The sequence below is a fragment of the Neovison vison genome, chromosome 3 (assembly GCF_020171115.1).
Source record: "Neovison vison isolate M4711 chromosome 3, ASM_NN_V1, whole genome shotgun sequence".
NCBI lineage: Eukaryota > Metazoa > Chordata > Mammalia > Carnivora > Mustelidae > Neogale > Neogale vison.
Window position 1 is genome coordinate 74578146 of NC_058093.1, and position 27073 is coordinate 74605218.

At 39.3% G+C, this 27073-nt stretch overlaps 1 protein-coding gene across 5 annotated transcripts in view; it reads right to left on the reverse strand.

Annotated features, from left to right (window-relative positions):
- Window positions 1-27073, reverse strand: part of TTN (titin) — a 274456-nt gene that overhangs the window by 161435 nt on the left and 85948 nt on the right. For 2 of the 5 annotated variants that reach the window (XM_044242429.1, XM_044242428.1), the window contains 38 exons: window positions 26737-27024; window positions 26267-26545; window positions 25893-26171; window positions 25513-25791; window positions 25086-25373; window positions 24657-24944; window positions 23055-23336; window positions 22536-22814; window positions 21822-22103; window positions 21254-21532; window positions 20520-20807; window positions 20131-20409; window positions 19738-20016; window positions 19369-19647; window positions 18272-18559; window positions 17848-18135; window positions 16828-17118; window positions 14546-14833; window positions 13657-13749; window positions 13245-13530; window positions 11962-12145; window positions 11667-11756; window positions 11303-11570; window positions 10927-11187; window positions 8898-9107; window positions 8617-8694; window positions 8495-8521; window positions 7997-8056; window positions 7618-7701; window positions 5920-5985; window positions 5245-5247; window positions 4514-4561; window positions 3261-3665; window positions 2769-2828; window positions 2254-2331; window positions 2014-2088; window positions 1235-1321; window positions 919-999 (listed from right to left, as the gene is read on the reverse strand). The exons of the other annotated variants lie outside the window; for them this stretch is intronic. In XM_044242429.1, coding sequence (XP_044098364.1) covers window positions 919-999; window positions 1235-1321; window positions 2014-2088; window positions 2254-2331; window positions 2769-2828; window positions 3261-3665; window positions 4514-4561; window positions 5245-5247; window positions 5920-5985; window positions 7618-7701; window positions 7997-8056; window positions 8495-8521; window positions 8617-8694; window positions 8898-9107; window positions 10927-11187; window positions 11303-11570; window positions 11667-11756; window positions 11962-12145; window positions 13245-13530; window positions 13657-13749; window positions 14546-14833; window positions 16828-17118; window positions 17848-18135; window positions 18272-18559; window positions 19369-19647; window positions 19738-20016; window positions 20131-20409; window positions 20520-20807; window positions 21254-21532; window positions 21822-22103; window positions 22536-22814; window positions 23055-23336; window positions 24657-24944; window positions 25086-25373; window positions 25513-25791; window positions 25893-26171; window positions 26267-26545; window positions 26737-27024 — 7647 coding nt within the window. The remainder of the gene's footprint in view (window positions 1-918; window positions 1000-1234; window positions 1322-2013; window positions 2089-2253; window positions 2332-2768; window positions 2829-3260; window positions 3666-4513; window positions 4562-5244; window positions 5248-5919; window positions 5986-7617; window positions 7702-7996; window positions 8057-8494; window positions 8522-8616; window positions 8695-8897; window positions 9108-10926; window positions 11188-11302; window positions 11571-11666; window positions 11757-11961; window positions 12146-13244; window positions 13531-13656; window positions 13750-14545; window positions 14834-16827; window positions 17119-17847; window positions 18136-18271; window positions 18560-19368; window positions 19648-19737; window positions 20017-20130; window positions 20410-20519; window positions 20808-21253; window positions 21533-21821; window positions 22104-22535; window positions 22815-23054; window positions 23337-24656; window positions 24945-25085; window positions 25374-25512; window positions 25792-25892; window positions 26172-26266; window positions 26546-26736; window positions 27025-27073) is intronic. 5 annotated transcript variants of the gene reach the window in all.

Here is a 27073-nt window from a genome sequence, read left to right on the forward strand (position 1 = left end):
CAGGACTTATTAAAATAAAGAGTAGACACGTCTCATAATTTTATGCCAGATGAATGCAAGAAAACTCCATGTTAGAAGCCAAGAGGCAAGGGAAGCAGAGGTAAGACTAATTAGAAAAAGTTGTGGTTGTTATTGACCTTCGACTGCAGGAGCCTTCACTTGGCCAGGAACAGCTAGGAGTTGCCCTTCCTCAGAGGCGCCAGTGCCTGAGATGCCAGTTTTAGAAACTTCACATTTATAAAGCAAGTGCATTCTAACAATTGCATTACATTATCTTAAATATTTTTGGTATCCTAAATGTTTAACAGTTTGGGTGGGGCATGTGGGGGAGGACGAGCTCTCATTCGTAGCAACTGCCAGTTTTCACTTTCTGGGGCGGTATAAATACTCCCACCCTGGCTAACAAGGGAGACATCAGGGTTGCGGAGGTGGGAAGGACGCGTGGCAGCCCACCGCAATCTAGCACTTCGACCGCCTTGCCCCAGTCGATGTGAACAACAGAGAGAATAACAACACGCTGTACAAGTGGAAGTAAGCCGTCAAAACAGCTTATCATAGATTTCAATATAATTTGTTTAATTCTGAATTTACAGAGCTCAACTTTGAATCGTGGAGGTGGTGAACACTCGGTAGCAAAATTTCTGCAAATTCAACCATCAGCTCTGGTGAGCTGGCACAAACTGGCTCCAGGATATCAAATTTCTACTCCCAAGTAGGTGGTCACCAGATTGTAAGGTCCCTGGAGCAGGGGCCAGAGCCTCCAATCATTGTCATCCCGCCTCCCCCAGAATGTCCACTATACCTAGTGGCTGTAGGTCTGCTGACTGTGTGACCAAGGCCATTCTGTAACATTAACATACCCAGAGGCTTACGATGGAACCTTTAAAAGATTTTAAATCTAGAAGGAATCACTGATACCTTTAGGTGGAGGCTCAATCTTTTTGGAAACAGCAACATGAATTTTCTCTTCAGTAATAGTTTTCTTCTGTACCTCGGGGACTTTAAAAAATGTACATCTGAATTACTGGTATGCCATATTAAGGGTGGCAATTATAGTTCACAAAGAATATTGAAGTACAAACTAAAACAGAGACAAGTGTGCAATGAAAAGACGACAGAGAGCTACAAGGAGACAGAAACGCCTACATAATCGTAAATTAGGTCTGAAAAAGGGGGATCAAAATTCATCTAAAGCCCTTCCATTTGAGCCCCCAAATTCAAATGTGCCTTATACCTGTGACTGACATCTCCTCCTCTGTGTGAGAAGCAAAGAACATCTTTTCTTCTGAAATAACCATCTTCTTTGTATGCACAGCTGGTACTTTAAAGAGAGTATTTCACATTTAGTATTTCTTTTTCTAGGACAAGGTACCTGATCAAATACATACGTGTAAATTTGTACATTACATGTAACAAACATGACATGTAAGTCTTTAGACACAGAATGAGTGGGTTAATATGAGTAGCCTCAGAAATAAATTTAGTATTGACAAGAATACAAACCATGTTCTGATATATAGGGACAAATGACCCATGCAGCTTTATCAAAAATTACTAAATGGGAATCAAATAGACACAACTTCTTCACACATAATGTGGTCCTTTTCCAAATCCACTGGGGTTTACTCATGTAAACAAGAGGATAGGGAATATTATATGCAATGGAATGCCTTGCATAGTAAAGTTAGAAGACTATTTATTAAACAAAATCTTCCTTTAATTAAAAAAATGTAATTCTAAAGCAGGGGGAATGTTATTATTTCCTTAAATTATACATATGTACAACTCAACATAAGATATATACTGTAGAAGAATGTATTTTGGTAGTAATTCTAAAACAAGGGGAATGTTATTATTTCCTTAAATTATACATATGTACAACTCAACATAAGATATATACTGTAGAAGAATGTATTTTGGTAGTTTCAGATTTGTGAACTGTTTAAATATGTACACATATAGACATAAATGAAAATGTTTAAAACTTGTAGCTGGAAAGACAAAGATGTATACCTTTCACTTCAATAACTTCTTCCTGCACTGGAATCCGAGGTTTTTGTGGAACAATCTTCTTTGAAACTTCGGGTACTTAAAAATATGTACAAATATATTTGTATTGTGAAGAATATTGCTTTGCACAAAATTTAAAAATATCTTAGTTTAGATGATTACATAAATAACTAACATGGGAATATACATCAGTAAACAGATGACGTGTGTACATGGTATTAGAAATGTTTTAAATCATAATACCTTTGGTGACTTGAACTTTCTGTTCCTCCATTCTTCGAGAAGTCTTTTCAATTTTTTCAACTACTGGCTTCTTTACAACTGCAAGCATTTTAAAGAAATTGCAGTACTTTTAGAATTTCTATTGAAACTCTCTCTTTGTCCCTATGTATCTATGTATCTACGTATGTTTCTATAGAAATATATATGTCTACATGCATATATACATATATATATATACATATATAATTTTTAAGAAAGAATTGAGTCTGGTACTCCGAAATTTAAGTACACATTTCTGTACTTGAAATATTTTGGTTATTTAAAAAAAATGTGTATCATAACCATCTTTTTATCATCCTTTTAATTTTTGCATTAAGTGCATTAGATATTCTTAGGAAGAAAATTCATTGAGGCAATAAAGCTTAGAGAAGAAGTTGTGCCTATTGGATCGGACTGGTGACTTATACATCTTTGCCAAACAAGCCATGATAATGATATGGATGCTCTGATCTAGTTCAAGAATCCCAATTACATACCTTTTGGAGGTGGGGCTTTCTTTTCAGGCACTTTGGCTGGAATTTTTCTCTCGTGTGATTCTTTAGCAAAAACAGAGGAATAAAAAGGGATGCTTAAGTAAGTTCTAGCTGACTGTATGAACTGCATAGGAAATAATATATATTTGCGGAAAGTATTGCGTTTGGGATCTTTATGGCTAACATGATCCCTAGCGCTTTATTTCGAAGCAGGATCGAACAGAGATGCAGAGGGGTGAGGAAGTAAGCCCTGAACTCCTGCATTAGACGACAACCCTCGGGGTTTTGTGATATGGCAACATGATTCGACTTAACAATGTCAAAGCCTGAAAGTGACTGAAGAAATGCCAAGAGTAAGTTTCTAAAAATGTCTAACCTTGAAAGATCGAAATGGTCATTTCACTGTTTTCCTGTCTATTGCAGCTCAGGTTCATAGCCCTGAAAATATCACACACTGAGGAAAAGAGGAAAGAAGTGACCCCAGTTGATACACACCTTCGTAAACCTCCTTTTGCACTTGGATCACTTCTCTCTCTTGGTAAGTTTCCTCCCAGTCTTCCTCCCCTTCGTCATAACCTTCTTCCCTTTCGTAGTATTCCTGGCCTTCCTCGAAGTCTTCTTCCCATTCCTCATGAACTTCCCTCCTTGCTTCTACCTTGGTCTCCTCATAGTCTTCGTCTGGTTCTTCATAGTAAGGTTCTTCATATGGCTCTGTGTACGGCTCCACTTCAAGTTCGTCGTAAGGTTCTTCCAGAGATTCGATGAAAAGTTTCTTCTCCTCGTAGACAGCGCGCTTCTTCTCATACACAGCCTCTTGTTCTTTGTGAACCTCTTTCTTTCGGGTTATGGTTGTTATTTTTACTTCTTCAGCCTTGGAGGATACGTCAATAATTTCAGGAGCTGAAATAAACAAACAAATAAATAGACAATATTAGCATACTAATTACATTCATACCTTTACTTCAGAAACCAAAGTCTATGTTGTCAAACAGTATCAGTATCTCAGATCTCAGTCTGATGTCGATAACTTATTACATCTTCTGTCTACTGGTTCCGTTTACTTTTTTGTTGGCTATGGAACACAATAAAGAGTGCGGAGAGGCACTCAATCTTCATTTGGGGATTTTTCCAGTGTGAACACAATGGTATTCAGTAACTATCCAGTGGACACATCTTCCATTGTTCTATGGGAACTCCAGTTTAGAAAGCTCCTGGGGTCTCACAGGATTTTTTAACATTTGATCATTTAATGGAATTTACATGTAATGTTAACCTCTATTTAAGTTTCCAATTTCTTTTTCAGAAACATTTCTAATTTTAAAGCTACACTTTTGATAGTTGAATATGACTCTATCATCAGCTTAAAAAAATACTCAAAATTGTGTAACCAAATCAATTTGTTGCTTTTATAATAACAACTTTTTAAAAAAATCAGTGCTAACATTGTTTACATGCTCCTTAGCACCTATGTTAGCTGCAACTGAAGCAAGTGGACGATGCCTCCCTTTCCGCCCCTCACCCAGTGCTTTCTCTGTGTCCACAGCACTGAGGCTGCATAATCATCTGCCTGCACTTCCTTTCCAGGGACTAGAGCGATAGGACATAGTCATTTCTCGTGCTAATTCTAATATGGCAGAGGAGATGCCTTAACTTTACAATCAGCTAGAAGCCTTCCATTTGAAAATAAGAATACAAAGTGATGCACATCTCAGATAACAGAAAACATTTAACAATATCTTTTCATTTACCTTTTGCTGGAATCAAGGCAGTAGGAGGCGGGGGTTTCTTGTCAACCTCTGGGATTTTAAAAAATAGAATGTTTATTTTTAGATAATGCATGATTTAATGTTTACTAATCCCGTGCACCTTTGTCAGTCATTTGTACAATCTGTGACTACTGCTAACATACAAAATGCCTTTGTAATTTCCAGATTTATCTCACCAGCATTGCAATGGAATGCCATATTAACAATGGTGAAAAGCTGAACTTTGATTCTAGCTTAGGTTGATGTAAAACATTTTCAATCAACATGAAACATTACGAGACTATTCAGTAAGTCTAATGCTAACAAATAATGTTTGATTTTTTTCAATGGTTAACTGTAAAGCTGAGGAAATACCCATGTTTTATGAGTGCTCTCTTCTGCCATAATGTTTCTGGGAGTGGTGTCTTGTGCTCCTGGATCCTCCTCCTTTCAGGAAGGATCTGATCTTAGTTAAGCATTTGAAACTATTTGCTTAAATTTAGTGATCTAATCTTCCTCTTAAAACTCTTCCAGGAGCACTTGGGTGGCCCAACTGATTAAGCGACTGCCTTTGGCTTGGGTCATGATCCCAGGGACCTGGGACTGAGTCCTACATTTGGCTCCCTGCTCAGTGGGGAGCCTGCTTCTCCCCCTCCTGCTCCCCTGATTGTACTCTCTTTCTCTCTCTGCCAAATAAATAAATAAATAAATAACATCTTATAAAAAAACAAAACCCTCTTCCAGGATATAGTTTAAAAAGGGGGGGGGGGTGCCTGCATGGCTCAGTAGGTTAAGCTTCTGCCTTTGGCTCAGATCATGATGTCAGGGTCCTGAGATTGAGCCCTGCCCTGGGCTCTCTGTTCAGTGGGGAGCCTGCTCCCCCACCTCTCTCTCCCTACTTGTGATCTCTCTGTCAAATAAATAAATAAAATCTTAAAAAAAAAAAAAGGAAGTAATCGAACTAATCTTCCTTCACAAAGAATTTTGTTTCTCTGCGGGAATGACAGCTCAGGTGAGCCAGGAAGGGTTTGGAGTTGGGTTTGAGCAGCTACTGGAAATGAGCACTGGTCCTTGGCTGTCTATCGGTAGGACCGGATCAAGAGCCACTGTGGGACAGGCAGGCAGTGCCCTCCAGAGATAACAAGAACACTCTGGTGTTACCACAGTGTGCCATGGGCAGACATAGGCACAGGAGGATGGGGAAGAAAAAAAAAAAAAGGGAAAAGTAGAAAGTTGACAAAGAGAAAGCAAGGGCTGAGTTCTAGAAGACAGTGAGACTAAGTGAAGGCAGAGCCTCCATTTTGGCAATTCAAACTCTTACCTTCCTCCACCCTCCACTATTTGGGGTTTAAAACTGTTAACCTGGAGAAAAGCTGTAAGACTCAATTTTCATTAATTAATGATAATACCTGTAGGTTCTTCTTTGGGCTTCACAACAATTTTTTTGGTATCTTTCTTCACAGCTTTTTTGGTCACTAAAAAATAAGATATTAGACATAAGCAACTAAAATGCTTTCAGGAAACAAAGAAGTTTTATTGAAATACTTTATTTTTTCATATGTTTTGATGGTAGTGACACTCTGGCCACCTAACAGCAAGATACCTGTATCAGAAAGGTCTTGCGCTAGAAGGCAGAACATGGTTTTTGGATGGAGATAGAACATGTGGGGTGATTCTACATCTTCACTGATTTTATGCCTGCCTACATTTTCAAAACACAAAGAACGTGAACCGAAGTGATACCATAAATAGAAAAGGTACATGTCTTCACTTTGTTTCGCTTAGATAAGAACACTTTAAATTTATCAGGATGAAGAATAGCAAGTGAATTAGTAAAATTAAAAATTAGTAAAGTTAAAATCTATGATATTGTGGAAATCTTCTTTGTTGTTGCTGACATTATACCTTGATCATAGCCCCTACTTATAACTTGAGTTATGGCTCTTAATATTCATGAATAAATAACACTGTTTTTAATTTTTAAAATATGATTTCAATCCCAAGTTCCCCAGTGGGTAGTCAAACTTAGCCCTGTTGCCAGTAGTGTTCAAAGACTAAATCATTCATTAAGGTAAATTGTTACTCCTGACAAAAATGTAAGTAGAAATTTATGATTTTTGATTCTTGTTCCTCTCTGCTATTAAAAGTAGATAAAAAAAAGAAAAAAATAAAAGTAGATGAAATATATTTAAGTCTTCATATAAATTATAAAAATGATTTTATTTGTTATTGAGATATATTAGTCACAATACTGGAAGGTTTGTTTGTTTGTTTTTCCCCACTGAATTTTCCCTGAGGCTGGCTGAACACCAGCTCAAGCTCTTGATACCAGAGGTAGCAGATATTGGGGTATTAGCATGCCGAACCCTGGAAGCCACTACAGAAAAATCTGACTATGGAAAAATTTGGCTTTGACATGCAGAATTTCCTCCTGAAGCAAGGAGAATTCTGACAGCAATTCTTAACTACCCAGAACTCTAGAAAGTCCCAGGCAGTCTGTTGATTGATATAGTTGAGCAGCTTGGGGAACAAATAGTATAATCTGTCTATTGAAATATTTGAAAAGGGAAGTTGCTTGACACACTCAAGAGCTGCTTATTAGTGAACTCATTCCTTAGATAAGAAAAAAAATCAAATATATCAAAGAAAAAAAATCAAATACATTTTTGTAACAAAATAGCGAATTTTAAAAAGGTGTTAACTTTGTAATTGAGAAAAAGGACACTATAACTTGCAACATGACTATAAACTAGTATGGTTTATTTCCAGAAGCTTCACTAGAAATTAATTCTATTATTTTATTGTTAAATATGTAGTTACATATAGCTAAAATATAAAATATGAAACATGAAAAATATATTCACCATTAGTGTTTCAGTGATTACATCAAGATGAAATGTCTTAATATTAAGCATTGCATTTGGTTTGTCTGATGATTTTCAGTGTTTTAATCACCTGTCTTACACATTTCATTAGAGCAAATAATTTTGAAAGGCAATTTAACCTGCTGGCCACTAGAGGGCCAACATGTTGCATTAGACAGCATGTTCTGGTCTGCAATAGTTGATTATATATATTTTGACATTTAGGTAGATAGCATAAAATACCTTCAATGCGTTTTGCTGGTGGCTTCTTTTCTTCAGGTGATGGTAGCAACAGAGGAATAGGAGGAACAACCATAGGAGGGATTTCTGAGGAAAAGAAATGCCATCATCATGGTTTGGTTTCTTATTTTGTGTGAAGTATAATGAAAAGTCTTATGAGTTTCTTTCAATAATCATAGGTGTTATAGTACCAATTCATCAATCAGCACAAATAAAAACAGCATATACCTTAATTGTTACTACTCTCTTGCTTTGATTTTTAATTACACAATGAAGACTATGACACACAAGGATGTTTTCTGACTCTCTACTATGGCCTCACTAATTTCCTAGTGATACAGAACATTGTTGCTGCAAGCCCAGGTGTTGTGCTGGGTCTTACCTTCTGGAGGTACTGCTCTGATAGGCATGGTTGGAATTGGAACTCTGGAGTCAGGAATATCTGAAAAGGAACAATTGATGGTAAGAATGGAGGCACTGAGACCACACATATTTATTAGTCAACTAAGATGTGCTTGTCAGGCATTTCCAACAGCAGAATCTAATACACAGAAACAGAGATATTAGGATTCTTTTGTATACAACCACATAGGCATGTTTATTCCCTGTGAAAACTGGTTCTGTTCTATGGCCACAAAATTTTGGCACAATACTAGTTATCAGCTGGATGAGACCTTCTTATCTCTCATTTCCCAAGCTCACAAAGCCTAACAGTTATATTATTTCCTGAAAATCATTTTACTGAATAAGATCTTACTGAAAAACCTAAAGAATATTTTTAGACATTTCAGTTTGGCTTCCACCATTTACAAAAATCTGCTGAATATATTTGAGCAAGGGTTGATTTTTCGTTTTTGTTTTTGTTTTTTTTTTAACTTACCAGGAGGCTTCATCTCAAGCTTAATTTCTGCAAAAGAAAAAAAATGACATTTTTGTATTTAGAGTCATCCAGGCAGGACTATTTCAGGGATTGCAGTGGCTTAAATGGAGGTGTTCTCTGACCTTTAGTCGTTAAGTACAGCTCTGCTGTGCTTCTTGCTTCACCTCTCGGTTCCAGTCGAGCAATTACTGAATAGACACCTAAGAAGAATCATCAAACTTTTACTTCCTGGTACATCTATAAATAACACTTCTTTATTTAAATACAGTATGGATTTATTTATCATTCTATTTCCTAAAAAAAGTATTCTATATAGAATTACAGAGTGTAAGTTAGGGTAGAAATACATAAAACAGACAAGATTTAAATTATATATTCACAGGGATGCTGTCCACTAAATTACCTTCATCATCTGGGGTCACATTGTGGATGGTCATATAATGGCACCGACCATCATTCCTGAAGTTGTACTTCTGGCTCTCAGTCAGTTCTGTTGGTCCTTTGTACCACGTTACGATGGCGTCATCAAAGGACACTTCGCATTCGAAGGTGGCAGACTGATGCTCGCTCACCACAATGTTCTGTATGCGCTTCGTAAACTGAATTGGTTCAGCTGTTCAAGTACAAAGGAGAGTCAAAGTGAGATTGTACAGGGAGGAAATTTTTCCACTGTGCTTTCCCCTCAGGTATCCAAAGCCTCCACCTGTGTAACCAGCTGGAAAAATAACATAGGCTGAAAATATAGAAAAAAAGAAAGTGCTCTGTTTTGCATCAGTAACAAAAAGTTATCCCCATACTTAAGTGTATTTCTTCAGGACCAACGTAGCAAAGAGTAAGAAATCCACGGGCGTCCTTAAAGCATTTGCACGAAAGCAAGAGTCAAAAGGGCTTAAGACCCAAAGTCAAATTAAACTTTAAAAATGTTAGTGAAATTGGAGCTTCAAAATAAAGGGAACATAAAATTCATTTTTCTCTGTAACTTATCCACCTCTGAAATTCTTTCCTCTGTTAGAGAATTTTCCGATTCAGGACCTAGAATTGTTTATTATCTAGTATGCCATAACTTTCCTTGTGAAACTTTAAACTCAAGAGGAAATCTGAACTTCTCAATTTCAGACGGTTCACTTTTGAGAGTTCTGAAACTTGCTTTGTAAGCACCTGTGGCCATGTACGAAGGGCTCACCCTGCCCCTCACACTGGGAATGAATGGCAAGGGTATTTAGTAGGGGAATGGGCTGCAGTAGAGGATCTTTTTGCAAGATTTTAGAAGTCTGGAATTCAGTGTCTAGCTGTATCAAGAACATCTCAGACATCATAAATAGTCTGGTGAGTCTTTTCTTTTTTTTGAAGGATCATATAAGAATGCAATAATTTAAAAAATGAGAAGTCATTTCAACTGGATCCTTCACATAGAAACCTACTAAAATTTTCTGACCTTTAAAATAAAACCAGGCATTGATATCCATTTAAAGCAAGCCTGAGAAGTTGAAATGTTTGTGTAAATAAGTCACCTAATTATATTTTAACAACTATAAATGGGCACCCACCACTATGTTGAAGCATCATTACAGCTAAAATGTTGCTCACTACAGTCCAAGGGAGTCTTCAAACAGTGCATATGATCAAAGGATTAGAAAATAAATATTATTGCTCCTAAATCCTGAGATTTCCCTTTATCTCAGAGATTTAGAAGGCTGGAATATAATCCTCGCATGAAATAATTATTTTGAAAAAGGGCTGCTAATCACATATGACATTGTTAATTTTATCTAATAAGTTTCAGACAAGTAGATTCAAAGATCAAAGGATTAGAAAATAAATATTATTGCTCTTATATCCTGAGATTTCCCTTTATTTCAGAGATTTAGAAGGTTGGGATATAAGCCTTGCATGAAATAATTATTTTGAAAAAGAGCTGCTAATCACATATGACATTGTTAGTTTTATCTAATAAGCTCCAGACAAGTTAATCTCACACAAATTAATTTCTATAGACAAAAAAGATTTTTTAGATCTATTAGATATAGCCAAGATCTTTCAGCAATGCTATAAAATCTAGTCATTTCCAAGATCTCTATCTTACAATGAGAATCATAAGGGTGAGAATTATGCAATTTATTGAAATTACAAGGAATGATTGAATTTAGAAGAATTATGGAATTTAAGTAACTGTTAGTCATGTCTTTGGACTGAAGTCTGCTTTCGGTGAAAGAAAAAAAAAACATGCAAAAGATCCAGCACTTGTGTGAACACTTCTCTTGATTTAGTGTGCATCTTGAGATGTGAGTGAATGCTGGGAGGGTGTGCTGGGAAAGGAAAACACACGGGCACTTTGGAATATGTGTAATGGCAGGGCGGCCGCGGGAGGGGTCCTGCACCACATTTGCCATTGACTTTTGCACGAATAACCCCAGCTGCGGCCATTCACCCACCTTCGATTCTGAGCTCTGCCGAAGTTTCAAGGTCTTCATATTTGCAGGTGTACTGCCCCTGGTCTTCTGCTCGAACATCAGCGATGGTCAGCTTATGGACTTTGTGCTCCACTTCTGTCTTATGTCTAGCCTGGGGCTTAAGGATTCTGCCATTTCTGAACCATTCAGATTTTACGTTTGGCACGGAAAATTGGCATGTCATGGTGCAAGTCTGGCCTTCTTTCAAAGTAACATCCTGAAGATGCCGTTCCCAGGCAGGCTCTGCAGGTATGACACAGAAAACATTTTGTTTAATATACATGCAGATGTGCTCAACAGTAAATGAATCTCACACGTTGCTTTTTTTTTTTTTTTAAATAAAATGCTTTCTACTTACCTATTACAGTTAATTTAGCACTAGCAATGTGTGGACCACACACCAGCCTATAATTGCCCTGATCTTTAAGTTGACAGTTTTTGACTCTGAGTGTATGTCGATCACCATCAATACTTATTTCAAATTTATCACTGGGCTCCAGTTTTTCAGTCCCTTTGTACCATGAAAGCTTGATTTCTGGATAATTAATCTTAATGTCAATTTCGAACACAGCATCATCATCTTTCAAAACTGTCTGATTCTCAATGTCCTTGATCAGAGTGATAGGCTACAAGAGTAAAGAATTAACACACATTAGTCACTCCTTCCCTTCTAATTCCCAATAACAGTCTGTTCACTGTATTATCTTCATGATTCACTTTACCTCTGTCTGTGACAACCTTTGCTGAATAAATGATACAAGTTCCTCAAATTCCTTTTCATCCTTCTCTGACTTCTCTATTTCCTCAATTTCCTGAGGAGGAAAAGCGTAGAAGTATTATATATGGGGGAAAAATTGAATTGGAGGATGCATGATTATGTTCAGCTTCCATTATTGATGCTTCTTAGGTTATATTAAATGATCTCACACAGCTGTAGGGTTCTGGAAATTCAAAGGCTACCTATTAGATGTTTCAAAAGTTAATTTTTAAGATGACGCTATTTACAAAAGATCATACCAATCTATGTGTCTCTTCTTCCTGACTTTGCTTTAGCAGTTCAAATGCTTGAAGAAGACCTCGGAAGTCAGTGATTCCATACATGCGGGCATATTTTTCATATTCTTTAGGATCAACATTTTTGAGAAGTTCCATGATATCGATTTCCTCTTCTTCTCCAGATCCTTTCTTTAAGACTGGAGTCCTGAATGAAATCAGAAATAAACATGAATCACCTGTTTTCTATTTATTTTAAATTGCCTATCATCATTTAAAGATTATAAATATCAATAAGGCTTTTTTCACCCTCTCACAAAGGCATAGTGCTATATCCTTTGTTTAAGAAATATTAGTTTTACTGCATTAACAATAAAAAAAAGTGGGTTTGGTGATGAAGTAAAGATTAGACCATTCTAACAAAGCACAGAAATTTAATTGAAGAATTTAAGAAAGAATTTGGAATGTTTGTAAATTTTACAACCAAATGAAATAATTAAAAGGAAAAGCAACAGCACTGGAAAAGCATTAATAAGGGTAAACATCATGTGTCATGGGAAAGATGTGTGGAAGGAAAATGTTGATTAATAACGAACTATATTGAAACATAATTTGTGTTGAAAGTATTGGTAATTATGGAAATGTTTCAAGTATTGATCTAGGAAAGAATTCAGAACATGAGAAATACTATGTACAAACAAAAATTTCATATTGAGGGGCGCCTGGGTGGCTCAGTGGGTTGAGCCGCTGCCTTCGGCTCAGGTCATGATCTCAGGGTCCTGGGATCGAGTCCCACATTGGGTTCTTTGCTCAGCAGGGAGCCTGCTTCCTCCTCTCTCTGCCTGCCTCTCTGCCTACTTGTGACCTCTCTCTGTCAAATAAATAATTAAAATCTTTAAAAAAAAAATTTCATATTGAGACAGATACAGATTTCTCTGTAGGCCAATTCCTTTGCCTAAAATTTTAATAAAAACTCACTTCATTCTCAAAACTTCCTCATGATCATTCAGAATCTGCTAACCTATGCCCAAATACTGGGTGTTTGCTTATACGTTTCTGTGAGAATGTCTGTGTGCTTATGTTCATTTATCATCAGAATCTTGGAAGGGATGGTCCATGCCTCTTGAAAGATCTCTTTTGTGACTGGAAAATGACTGTGTGTGTGTGTGGTTTTTTTTTTTAAGATTTTATTTATTTCTTTGATATTTCACAATGTTTTTATTTCATGTTTTCTTTATGGCATATAAGCGTTTTTTTTTAATTTATTTTCAGCATAACAGTATTCAATGTGTTTTAATTGAACTTACTTTTTCAGCATTGCTCTGAGATCTCCTTCAATCTTCTCCTGTTTCTTCCTTTCATCCACCTGTAGGTTAACGTTACTTTCAATTTCACCGTGTTTATTAAATGCAACACACCGATACAATCCAGAATCGGTCTTTGTGGTGTCTCTAATCTCCAACTTTGCTTCGTCGCCTTTCTGATGGATAAGAATGCGACCCCCCTGGTTCAGTTGCCTCCATTTCCCTTTTGTCCATTTAACATTTGGGATTGGATCACCTCCAACTTTTGCGATAAATGTTGCAGTGGTTTCTAAGGAAGAATGAAAGTAAATGAATAAAAACCTTTGATTTCCCCAAATCAGCTCTTCCAAAATTAAATCAGCGGTAAAACCATACAAAGTCAGTGAAGGTAATGTACTGTTCACGAAATACTTACTTTCTACCACTCTGATACTCTGAGGTTCTGACACGAAGAAGAGTTTCCCATCTACGGCCACTTTCTTAGCTGCTGGGACTGCAGCTGGTTTGTCTGAAAAACATTTATATGTTTTATTATCACAGTTACCTTAAAAGTGGAATAAATAATTCCTTTGTAAAATGAGCCTTAGGCATTTGGCAGTGTGAAAGATATCATTCACTCCAGGACTCACTACGTATGAGAGTGGGTTATGGAAGATAAAGCAGTTTAATAGCCATTTATAACTACTTGTAGCTTTCACATGCAGGTTGAACTACAATAGTTTTTTTTCTATAATTTTTAAAAAGATTTTATTTATTTATTTGACAGAGATCTAGGCAGAGAGGCAGGCAGAGAGTGAGGGGAAGCAGGCTCCATGCTGATCAGAGAGCCCAATGCGGGACTCCATCCCAGGACCCTGAGATCATGACGTGAGCCAAAGTCAGAGGCTTAACCCACTGAGTCACCCAGGTGCTCTGGCTGAACTACAATCGTAAGCGCAGTGTCCAATTTCATATTTCTAGGCTTGGCTTTATTCGATCGATTTCCTCCAGGACTATGACATTAGATTCCCTCATGTCACATTATCATAGATCATCTTTGGACCTTAATTATACCTTCTTGGATATGGTGGGAAGAGGTATGAGAAACAGGATGGTGAACTGTGGGTTATGTCAGACAATGTGTATCAAAATTATTCCCACTCAATTATCTAATACTTCAGTTATAACAAGGAGGCTATAAGTTGCAAGTGAGCATTAATTGATATTTCTGAAAAATGAATTCTATTCTTACTTAAGTTGTAATATGCAAATCAATAGGAGCAGTCATTGGCTTAACTGGAATGCTAATTTTGAGGTATCTGTACCTTTAACGGTCACTTTGGCTTTTGAAGTGTCGCTTCCAGCCACATTCGAAGCTTTGCACACATAATCTCCTGAATCTGCTTTTACCACATCCTTCAGTTCCAGCACGGCAGTCCCATTAGCAAAGCTGAAGCTGCATCTGTCTGAGGGTTTTACTTCCCTTCCAGCCTTCAGCCACTGGATCCTGATGGGTTCCGATCCCCGCACGTGGCAGCTGAGCTGCACAAATTCTCCTTCGCTTACTGTTACTGGAGTAAGGTGCTGATCAAACACAGGTGGCTTCTTTGGTTCTGGAATTACAAAGATAGCTTTGCTTAAAAGGAACATAAAGGCAAAAAGTTTCGAAATTCCAGAAAAGAAACCAGTTTTGCCTCTAACGGGTAATGAGCTGAATCAGTAAACGAATCAAGACTGATTCATCTCTGAAGGCAGTAGTTGCATTTGTTGTAGTTTTTAAGGAAGATAAAGGTTGAAAAACAAGCAAAGAGCGGATGCCATGTTGACCAAAGATCGTGCAAGCTCCGTGTCCAGACTATACACTGCAAACATGGCAACTGGTAGTTCCCATAAACTTCGGTGCTGTACAGCACACTGCTAATTCCCCTGAACATGCATATAGCTGTATATTTGCTATGTATATTTGCTATATTTGTTATGCCCTAAAAACAAAGGGCCTCCTGGGGAATTCTGTTCATTTAGAGCAGCAGTTCTTGCCACCCTCTGGGAAAGAAAGCCAACATTTGAGTAATCTGTGAACCCACATTGTAATATGTGATTTTCCCTGGTTTTCCTCTTTAGCTATGAAATGTACCTACAGTAGCATTTAAAAGCTCATCTTTGCCCAAGGGAAATAGCCGTTGAAGCTGAGTGTTCAACTGAAAACCAATGAGGAATATACAGGTAACATGGTAGGAAGGGCACGTACAACTCAATATTATGTAATGGCTTTATTCCATGATACTGAGAACTAGTTATAAACATAAGGCAACAGTCATGACTATAATGATTAAAACTTGCAATACCTACTCTTAAAAAAAATTCTATGAAGAAATAGCCTCAGAAAGCAATAGTAGTACTCATCTACTCAATGGCAAAACCACCAGGGACATAAATCATGAATATAAACCACCATTAAGGATATATTTTTTGTTTCATTACATATATTTTAAAACTAAATGCACTTAAATTCTATAAAATGAGTATGTTTTAAGTTAAGACAACTCAAAGACACAAGCCCATTAGTGGCATTAACCTATTACCTATGCCTGTGCCCTGAAATGGCCAATTATATCATATCAGAGCTGGTAATCATACTCCAAGCTGCTCTAAGAAAGTTGGCTTATAAAGTGATTTTGATGAATCTGCATCATAATCATCTGGATGAAGCCATTTTATGATCGGAGGACCAGAAAAAAGGATCTCCTTAAAAGATAGTCTATTTCTTTCCCTCAAGTTAGGACTGTATACGTAAATACATCCTCCATATTATGCAGCATCTTTCCTCTCATCTTTTTTTTTTTTTCCTTTTGAACAAATTTTACTCTTTTGTCTGGGATTAACATTCATTTACAGGCTAGAAGCTTTGAGTAGGATATGTCAAAAATAATCCTTTAGAAATAGGAAAGAGAGTGTTTCAGAATGTGATATAACTTCTAAGTGGCAAAGCTAACATGTTTTTCCATGACGAAATTTTAAGAAATTTTCAAAATACACATGCTTCATAAAAATTCATATATTACTGAGGCATGAATTTCCAAGTAGACTTAGACTGCTAACCACCTGAGAGAATTTTGGGATATGATTCACATGCTAAGATTTTAGTCCATTTATTACAGAACACCGCCTTTGCTGGGCACGTTATTATAAGTAGTATGTATTTCAAATAAATATGTGTGGAATTATGACCAGCCAGTGACATCCCGTATATTTATAGTCAGCCCTTAAACAACATGGGTTGGAATGGCGTGGTTCCCCCTTTGATACGGATGTATTCTTTTCTCCAGTTCACTGTATTGTAAGAATATATAATCAACTGTTTATGTTATTGGTAAGGCCTCCTGTCAACAGGACGCTATTAGAAAAGTCTTGGCAGAGTCAAAATTTACACGGGGATTTGTTGATCCTAGATTCCATGTTGTTTAAGAGTCAACTGTGTATCTTCTGGAACTTATCTGGCCAACAGAGTTAAAGAAGAAATGCACAAATCAGAAGAAATGTACAGGCCTAGCTAGCTAACAGGCAATAAGAACACTGCCGGAGGCTGGGGACCACGACAATGACTCACCTTTGATGACAATGGAAGATGTGCACAGAGCAGAGCCCGCGTCATTTGACACTTTGCATGTGTACAAACCAGCATCGCCCATGCCCGCCTTCTTGACGTGCAGCAGGAGGGTGTTGTTCTTGAATGTGATCTCACAGTTAGCCGTTGGGTGTATCTCTATATTATTCTTGTACCATGCAACTGTTATAGGCTGGGAACCGGCAACACGGCCCTCGAGTCTGAAAGAATTCCCTTCCGTTTCTTCAACGGTCTCTGAGAGTTTTTTAGTGAAACTTGGTGGGATGAGACGCTCTGCAAGAAATGGCAATGGTATTTGAAATGGAAGCCATTTGAAATGGAAGCAGGTTATTGACAGAAGGCTCTTTAGGAAAATGAAGTCCTACTTTACATTAGAAGTTAATGCTAACTGACTAAATGCAGTGAATCAGTGTCCATTTCTAAACATCTCTGCCTCCTTCCACAAGCTTATTCTAAACTGTCCTGTGATTTATGGGATAAATGATAAAAATAACTTATGACCATTTATAGAACCACATAGCTGTAAAAAAAGAAAAAGAGGAGGGTGGTCTTAGGATCATGTAGGATACCTACAATTTTAGAAAAATATAGATTTAAGTTTTCATGGAACAAAGTAGGTATCCATTGGTTATTGAGGTGGAATGAGAGGGGGGTAGTGGAAAGATACATCTGATATGTCAGAAATATATGTGTGTGTATGTATATACGTGTGTGTGTGTGTATATATATATATGTATATTTGTATAATATAAGCTATAATTAATACTTTATTTTTTGCTCTATATAGTAACCATAGAACTTTATATTCTACGCAATGTTAATAAAATGCTTACAATACATTAAAAAATATGGATTTAAAAAGATCACTTGTTCTCTAGAGAAACTTACTTATTCTTCATCATTTTTATGTCATTTGTGGAAAACTGTCCTAAATTTCGCTGTCCTGATAGAAACTGCACCCTTGGAAAAGAACAGGAAACAATTATGCAAAACAAAAGATACCTTTTATGTTAAGCTGAGCCATGCATGAGTCCTTTCCCACTTCATTCACAGCATAGCAGGTATATTGCCCAGAGTCTCCCTTGTCTACTCTCAGAATTGTTAGGTGGGCTGTGTTTTCCAGGTAACTGATCTGGTAGTTTCCGCCACTTCGTATCTCTCTGCTATCTTTGGCCCAGGTGACCTTTATTGGTTGTGTCCCAGTAACATGGCACTCGAAGTCAGCACTGTCCCCAACCACGGCATCCACAGGGGTGACAGGGATGTCAAAGAAGGGCGGGTTCTTCCCCTCTAAAAACAGAGCAGAAAGACACGGTTTCAGGCTCTGCAGCCATCCCACTTTACAGAAACAGTGGCATTTTCTCCTTCATTTTGATGATAGAAATTTTAACTACCAAGACAGAAAGAAGCTGAAGCAGCCACAGACCTGTGAGGAGGAGTCTGGCACTGGAGGAAGCAGACCCAATGGGATTCGTGGCTGTGCAAGAGTACTGGCCCACGAGGCTCCGGTCTGTTTTAAAGATGTTGAGAGTGGCCACGTTATCCAAAAACGACGTTTGTACATTTGGGCCATCTTTCAACGGCTTGCCATCTTTAAACCAAGACACCGAGATAGGTTCTGATCCATGGATGGTACATTCAAACACAACTGGCAATCCAACCGTTTCTTGAACATCTCGCAATTGCCGGGAAAATGATGGTGGCAGTTTTTGCTCTGTAGGAGCAGAATTAAAATAATGAGTACTTCTGAATATATATTTTTAATTTGCCAAATATCCTTCTTACAGTGATTGCTATATAGATAATAGGATGTCTATAAAAATATCAGGAGGTACTGGGGTACCTGGGTAGCTCAGTCTGACTAAGCGTCTACCTTCAGCTCAAGTCCGTGATCCCTGGTCTCTGGAATCGAGGCCCGCATCAGGCTCCCTGCTTACCAGGAAGCCTGCTTCTCCCTCTCCCACTCCCCCTGCTTGTGTTCCCTCTCTGTCTCTCTCTCTGTGTCAAATAAATAAATAAAATCTTTAAAAAAATATCAGGAGGTGCTAACAGCTCTTGAATTAACGTGGACACAAAGAAAAACAAAAACTTCTGGGGCAAAATTTTCCCTCTGCTGTCACCCTAATGCACACTAGGGACAAAATTATGTAAGCTCAAAGAGCAACGGAGAGGCTTGGGGTAGGTCTCCAGGCACATAGCAGATTCTTCTACATTTTTGAAAAAGACCTCCCTGTGGCGATTTTAATGGGACACTTATGAAGTACAATTTAAAAAATATGGTTATCATTTTTCTGAAAGATTTAATGATAGAGACAAGTGACTGCATGATCCTTTCAACTGAAGATGTAGTCCTCTTATCTCTCCCAGTCTCAGAAAAGGATGAGCCACTAACTATAAATGGAATTTCTTAAGCAGAACATTTTGCCTTGGGCAAGCTTTTCCTAAAACGAGGGCTTCGCCAGATATTTTAAATCTGGTTCAAAAGAAACACAAATTCATTCACTCTTAAAACATTCCAATCACCTTGAACCGTGAGGAACGTTGATGAAGAAACCTCTCCCACGCTGTTTTCAGCTCTGCAGATATACTCTCCACTGTCATTACCATCAACCTGGTTGAAAACCAGTGTAGCAACATTGTTCCTAAAATGCATTTTGCAGGTGGTAGTTGGTCTTAATTTTGTATCGCCTTTGTACCAAGACACCCCAATTTCAGGGGTCCCAGCAATCTGACATTGTAAAGAGGCAGAATCTCCAACGGTCACCTTAACAGGCTCCAACTGCTTGACAAAATACGGTGGTTCTGCAGGTAAGAGAGAGAGAATTTGTCACAAAGAGACATGTCAGAATGAGTCTTTATATAGGGCGCAATGAAGGTGGGGTCGCAACAAACCTAGTATTAGTATTTGTGCCGAACAGGAATCTCTTCCAGAAGCATTTTCAATGTAGCAGTTGTACTGTCCGGCATCCTCTATGGTGCTACTTGGAATTTCCAGGATTGCAGATTTTTCAGTTGTGGTGATATTACACCTCTGAGAAGGCATTATATTTATGCCGTTTTTCTTCCACGTGACTGAAATGGGAGGCGTTCCAGTGTACGTGCCCTCTAGAATCAAGGGTTTCCCTTTCTCTATGCTGTAGTCATTGAGTCTCTTCACAAATTTGGCTGCAGCTGTCATAAGCAAATGGGAAAATACGGTATCAAACACACATACATTCGGACAGAAACACAGCTGTTCCTTCACGTACGTCGGGTGTAAAAATGCGGACTAGCTGTCAAACAAACCTTTTACGTGGAGATGCGTCGTGCAAGAAACTCTGCCAGCCTCATTACTGACTATGCAGGTATATTCTCCACTTTGTGTTGTCTCTACATCAAACAACTCCAGCTCCGCCACGGAATCCTCCAGAGATATGTTACACCTGTCCCCTAGGATGAGTTCGCTGCTACCCTTGAACCAGCTGACACTGAAAGGAGGTGTTCCTTTTATGATGCTTGTAAAAGTGACATTGGCTCCGGTTAACACGTCCATGGCCTCGGGTTTCTGAACAAAGGATGGTGGCTCTAAACAAAAAATCGCATACCAAGAGCAATTTAATATTTTTGAATTTTGATGATAATCTTGCTTAATATGTTATGAAATGCAGTTCCATTTTCCTGTTGTTTGAACTGACCTCTCACAGTCAAAGGAGCACGGCATTCATCAGAACCGGCCACGTTAGTAGCTACACACGTGTAGTCACCGGCATCTGATTCTTCTAGCATGTTCACAGTTAAAGCACAAGTGTTGTCTGTCAGGGTGGTCTGGTATTTCCGTCCACTGCTGATCTCGTTTCCTTCATGGAACCAGGAGACAGAGATGGGCGGTGACCCATAGACTTTGCACTCCATGACAACTGAGGAGCCAGACAGACCCTTTGTCTCTTTCAATTTTCTTGTGAATGAAGGAGGAACAACCCGGTCTGAATGGGATAAAAATCAAACAAACAAGGGACATCAGTTATAAAACGATTTGAGAAGAGAATTATCGTCTTTTTGATGGAATACCCCTATATCCACTGGGCTTTCTTACAAGGAAATCAAATAATTTCCTCTGGGTTCACACAGCAGAAAGCCTCGAGAATCAATGGGTAAGATGTGCTAGCTGACAGGAGAGGGCTTTTGGTCTCTCATCACTGTGAATCATTATATGGTAAATCATCCCAGTGTAAGAGAGGGTTAAAGACCACCTGATCCTTGTCCGGGGGTTCAGTTTTACTCCTACCACTCTGAATTGTGAAGATTTCCCCCCGAGAAAGGGATCTAACTTACTAATGTCCCGCTGTAGAAGACAGAGCATCCCACACACATATATGTAAATCAGGAATTACGTTATGATAACAGTGAGATAAAAGCCCCACCGACCAACCTGAAACTTGAATTGAGGCTGTACAGCTGTCTTTGCCAACAGGGTTTTGCACCTCGAAACTGTATACGCCACTGTCACTAGGTGCCACGTTGATAATCTTAAGGCCAGACACTTTGTTGAAGAAGCTTATTTTGTATTTGCTGTCACTTGTCAGTTCTTTTCCATCCTTAAACCATCTGGTACTGAGTTCGGGTGTGCCTGTGACTGTGCACTCCAAGGTACAGGTGTCCCCTGTGGTGACCCTTACGGACTCTGGCTTTTCCACGATCGCTGCAGGTTCTGGAATAAGATATAAATTACCTTCAACATTTACATTCAAACTGAAAAGCTAGAGAAAACATAGATACTAGAAGGGGGTCGGGGGATGGGTGAGCCTGGTGGTGGGTATTAAGGAGGGCACATATTGCATGGAGCACTGGGTGTGGTGCATAAACAATGAATTTTGGAACACTGAAAAAAAAAGAAAAGAAAAGAAAAAAGAAAAAAGAGAAGAAAAGAAAAGACAAGGCAGATACTAGTAAGTGTGTGCTTCTTGTTCATGGTAATGTTCCATTCCACTCATACTGACCGAGAACAGATAGCGTGGCAAAGCATTCTTGCATTCCGGCATCATTTTTGATCTGACAGGTGTACTTCCCAGCATTGGCTGTTTCTGCTCTTGCAAACTGTAGGGTTGCTATGTTTTCTGAATAAGAAACCCATATGTTGTCACTCTCTCTAACAATCTCCCCTTTATCTTTGAACCACACCACTGATATTGGCTTGGCGCCTTCAACAGTAGCCTGCAGCTGAACTTCTTCCCCAATGATGGTAGAAACATCACTGAGCTTCTTCACAAATCTTGGTGGTGCTGACAAAAAAGAGACAAATCATTTAAAATGTGTGGGGCTAGTAGACCTCCCTCAAGTTATGCAATGCTAGGAATTCCACTAGTGACAATACATTATTTCCATTTCTTAAATAAGAGGTTATTTTTGGTGAGTGGGAGCAGGGACATGTTACAGTTTATATTAAGCCAAAAGAATCAAATGTCTTGTCCCTTCCAAGCTTTCTGAGTTCAATGCAACCCACTGGAAAAACCATCTCAAATGATCCTTGGTAGGATTCGGATATGAGATGCACACTAAACATCAAAGGATTTGGAAGAGAATAAAGGAAAAGTAGAAGACACAGGGGGTGATAAAGGACTGGGCAATCACTAGGAAGCAAACAGAGCATCATAATTAGAGGGAAGGAAATTAGAAGGGAAATGGAAGACAGAAAAGACTGAGGCCGTTCTAACCTTTCAGAGTGATAGAACTGACACAAGTGTCACTCCCCACATCATTGGTGGCTTTGCACTGGTAATCCCCCATGTCAGCGGCATCGACATTTAGGATGTGAATACTCGTCAGGTAGTTCTCAGACATGATCTTGTACTTCTTGCCACTTCGAAGTTCTCTCTTATCTTTATGCCAAGAAACTTGAAATGGGGGAGTACCCTGAAGCTCACATTCAAGATGGACATCAGCTCCTTTGAGCGTCTCAATGGGATGAGGCTTTTTGCGGAAAATGGGTGGTTCTACAATTGGAAGGTAATTGAATTAGAAAAGACAGGAAAATCAGGAAGTATTCTGTAAGTATAGAGTTTCAAGTAAGAATCAGCTTTCTATTCCAACACAGAGATAGAAAACATCACTTTCAATTTTTGATCCTATCCTTCAAAAATTTGAAGATGTTGCTGGAGAGTCAAACAGGGACCTTTGAGGATAGCTAAAGAGGCGTCGACTGTGAAAAAGATGAAGGAAGAGTACGAACTGACCTTTAACTTTTAAGGAGGTGCTGCTGCTTGCACTGCCCGCTGCATTTCGGGCCTCACACGTGTAGTCCCCACTGTCCTCAACACTGAGGTTGTGCATTTCCAACACTGCCACCGAGTCGAGGAATGACATTCTGAATTTACTGCTCTCTTGAATTTCAGTCTCGTCTTTGTACCATAGAACTTTGATCTCCGGAGACCCTCCTATTTTACATTCATATCTTGTGTAGTCATCCTGTTTCACAATTCTTGAAGGCTCTAGCTTCTTAATGAACCTGGGTGGTTCTATGGGACCAAGAAGGAAAATAACAATGTAAGGGATGGAAAAGGCACATATAACTCCAGATGACGTGAGAAAAGGAACCCTTCTGTCGGAGAGGTCTTAAACTCTGGAAAACATATTTATGTGATGTAGTTCAAGGAAAAATAGTTCACAATGAGTCCTTAAGAATGGTTAAGTTGAATCTAAGTAGAAATTTCTTGAAATAAAGTGTGTGCATTTCTGTAAGCACCCACATCAAATGTTATTGCAAACAGAAGGAGGAAAATACACTAATCCCTATGGCATGCTTCTCCTCCCAGCAAAAGAATCATATCTTTAAAGCGAGATCAGAGGCTGGGGGCTCTATTTGTTGTTGGAAGCACTCTGAAGTTCACAAGGAATAGAGGGCTTGACTAGTCTCCTGGATGTAAACCAGGGGAGATGGATCTACTCTGGCTGCAAAGATACCAGATGTGTACCATGAGGAATCAGAATAACAAAACTGGGTGAGGTATCTTAAAATTTATGCCCACTTCCCTTATAGACCTTACATAGCTATTTCTTCAACCCTCATAATTTCCCTTTGCAGTTGGGGAGAGGAAGGCTTTCTTCATGACTGAAGCAAAAAATTCAAGCTCAGAGAAATAAAAAATGATCAAGAGTATGTCATAGAGTAAATGTGCTGCTAAATAAAATTCTTTTAATTTCAAGATGCCTATAAACCACCACCACAAATACCCTCAAAAATTCTCTAATGGGTTAGATCAGTAGCTCAATGAGTTAAGGACTTAATTTCTGACAATGGCAGCCATGAACTTGGTACAGAAAGATACGGCTGCCTTCCACCAGGTTGGGTATCGATGTTGTCCCAGCCTTCTGGTTTCCTAAACTATTTCAGTGGGGGCTAGTAGAGAAAGAGAGGTGAGCACAAGCTGACTCTTCCTGAAGGGCTTGTTTGGGATCTGCTGTCCTCTAGACTGACAAAATCCATTAATTTACAAACTAGTGTGCAAAATAAAGCATTTGAGATCACTTCCTTTTTTGTCTTAAGCTGATTTCTTTCAAACTTAGATTTTCTTGCAATTCTGTGAAAAAATTTTGTTTGCTATTTCCCTCGTCTCTACCTTTAGCCTTTGAAAATGGACGTTCAGACCATGTTTCATCAGTTTTGTATTTTTTTAATAAAAAATGTTAAAGCTTGGCCCCATTTAGAAGGTCCTAGATCCATTCGATCTAATTCCTAGAGCAATGTCCTAAACATAACTTTCAAGCACACCCTTCCTCTTTTATTTCAAGATACTGAAAACATAAAAGAGATGTTGCTACTTGACTAGAACATGTACCTTGTACACCCAGGTGAGCAGAACAAGAGTCTTTTCCAGCAACGTTGCTTGCGTAGCAGGTGTACTGCCCGGCATCACCTTTGCTGACTTTGAGAACTGTCAGAGTGGCAGTATTTTCAACCAAAGTCATCTTGTAGTTGCCTCCAGGGCGAATCTCTCGGTTATCTTTGGCCCAAGTGATTTTGATGGGTGCAGTTCCAGTTACATGACATTTAAAAGAACCACTTTCTCCAAGAGCAAGATCTACTGATACAGGCTTTAGATCAAAGAAAGGAGGCACTTCATGCTCTGAAAAGGGTGAAGACCAACATGGTGACTTTAGTTTTCATGCTCTCAGCCATGGAGCAGAAACTAAGTGGCACCAGTCTTCCGGTGGCCCCCATCAGTGAAGCTTTCATAATGAAGAGGGTAATGTGATGAGATACTCACCTGAGAGAATGAGCTTGGCACTGGACGAAGCAGTTCCAAGAGGATTAGAAGCTGAACAATTGTACTGACCAACGTGGCTCTGGTCAGTTTGCAAAATCTGAAGGGTTGCTACGTTATGAACAAAAGATGTCTGCAAATTAGAATCATCTTTCAAAAGCACCCCATCCTTGTACCAAGACACTTGAAGAGGTTCTGAGCCATTGATGCGACATTCAAATGCAACCGGGAAACCAAGAGTCTCATGAACATCCTTCAGTTTTCTTGCAAAGGAAGGTGGAAGTTTGCGCTCTGTAAGGAAGTTACAGATAATCCTTATTTAAAGAGAGACAACATCCACGACATACTTCAAGCCATTACAATTTTGATGTTTTTAAGAAAATGGTGCCATCAGAACACGGCACAACTTGTTGAATGAAACCATCATCACCTTTGATAACAAGCACGGCGGAGGAAGCGACGGCCCCCACGCTGTTTTCTGCCTTGCATGAATACTCTCCCACATCACTGTGGTCCACTTTGTTGATTATTAAAGAGGCAATGTTATTTTTAAATTGCATTTTATATGCGGGAGCTGATCGTAGCTTTGTGTGTTCTTTGTACCAAGAAATTCTAATTTCTGGGGTTCCATCCACTTTACATTGTAAAGTCGTGGGTTCTCCGATGGCTGCTTCTACGTGTTGCAGAGGTTCAATGAAATAGGGCGGTTCTAGGGTACGAAGGATGATAACCAATGAATCACGTGAACTTGAAGAGGAGGTTTTAAAAGAAGGAAAAGACAGCAACAAAAAGAGGGTGAATTAAACACACCTAAGACAGACACCAGAGCTTCACAGATGTCTTGCCCGGCCTCATTCTCTATCAGACAACTGTACTGCGCGTAGTCCTCTATAGTGCTCTCTGTAATTTCCAGGATTGTCGATTTCTCTGTCATGGTAATACTGCAATTGTGAGACTGTGAGAGAGGGAACTCATTCTTCATCCAGCTCACTGAGATGGGAGGTGTGCCAGTAAACGTGGCCTCCAGAACAACGGGGCTGCCTGTCTCCACGCTGAAGTCAGCCAACCTTTTCACGAAGGTGGCCGGTTCTGTATGGAGGAAACATGAGGGTGAAATGTGCATCTTCAAATGAAGACTTGGAAAGGAATTTTAAGAGACACATGAGGGGGAGAACAGAGCAAACCTTTCACAAACAGATGCGCGGTACAGGAGGCGCTGCCTGCGTCATTGGTCACGAGACAAGAGTAGTCTCCGCTCTGTGAGGGCTCCACCTCCAACAGCTCCAGTTCTGTCACAAAATCTTCCAGAGAGATGGTGCACGACTCCCCTGACACCAGTTCCCTGCTGCCCTTAAACCACTTCACCTTGAACGGAGGCGTGCCTCTAATGACGCTGGTGAAGATGAGGCTCGTTCCAGGTAAGACTTCCACAGAGTCGGGGACTTGTTCGAAAGAGGGTGGCTCTGGATAGCCCAGGGGAGGAAGAGATCAAGAGAAAAAAAGAAATCCAGGTGAGATGAGTTTTGCTCCTCCGGGAAAAGGGAGCTAAGACCGCAAATGAAGACAAGATATGAAGAAATTCCACATGAGGCGGGCGCCATGTCACATGGCCCAGACGGGAGGGCGGCCACGCCCCTGCCCCTTGCACACTGACCTTGCACAGTCAGCACGGCTGAGCATTCGTCAGAACCAGCCACGTTGGCAGCCACACACGTGTATATGCCTGTGTCCGAGGGCTCCAGTAAGTGCAGATTCAACGTACAGACATTTTCTGAAAAGCTGGACTGGCATTTAGGGCCACTAATGAGCTCATTTCCATCCTGAAACCAGCCAACTGAAATCGGGGCTGAGCCGGAGACTCGGCACTCCAGAACCGCCGAGGCCCCCAAGACGGCGTTCATGTCCTTCAGCTTGCGGATGAAGGAAGGAGGCACGACTCGATCTGTGTGGAGAAGGGTAGTTTTCCGTTTACAAGAGAAACTTCCTTTTTC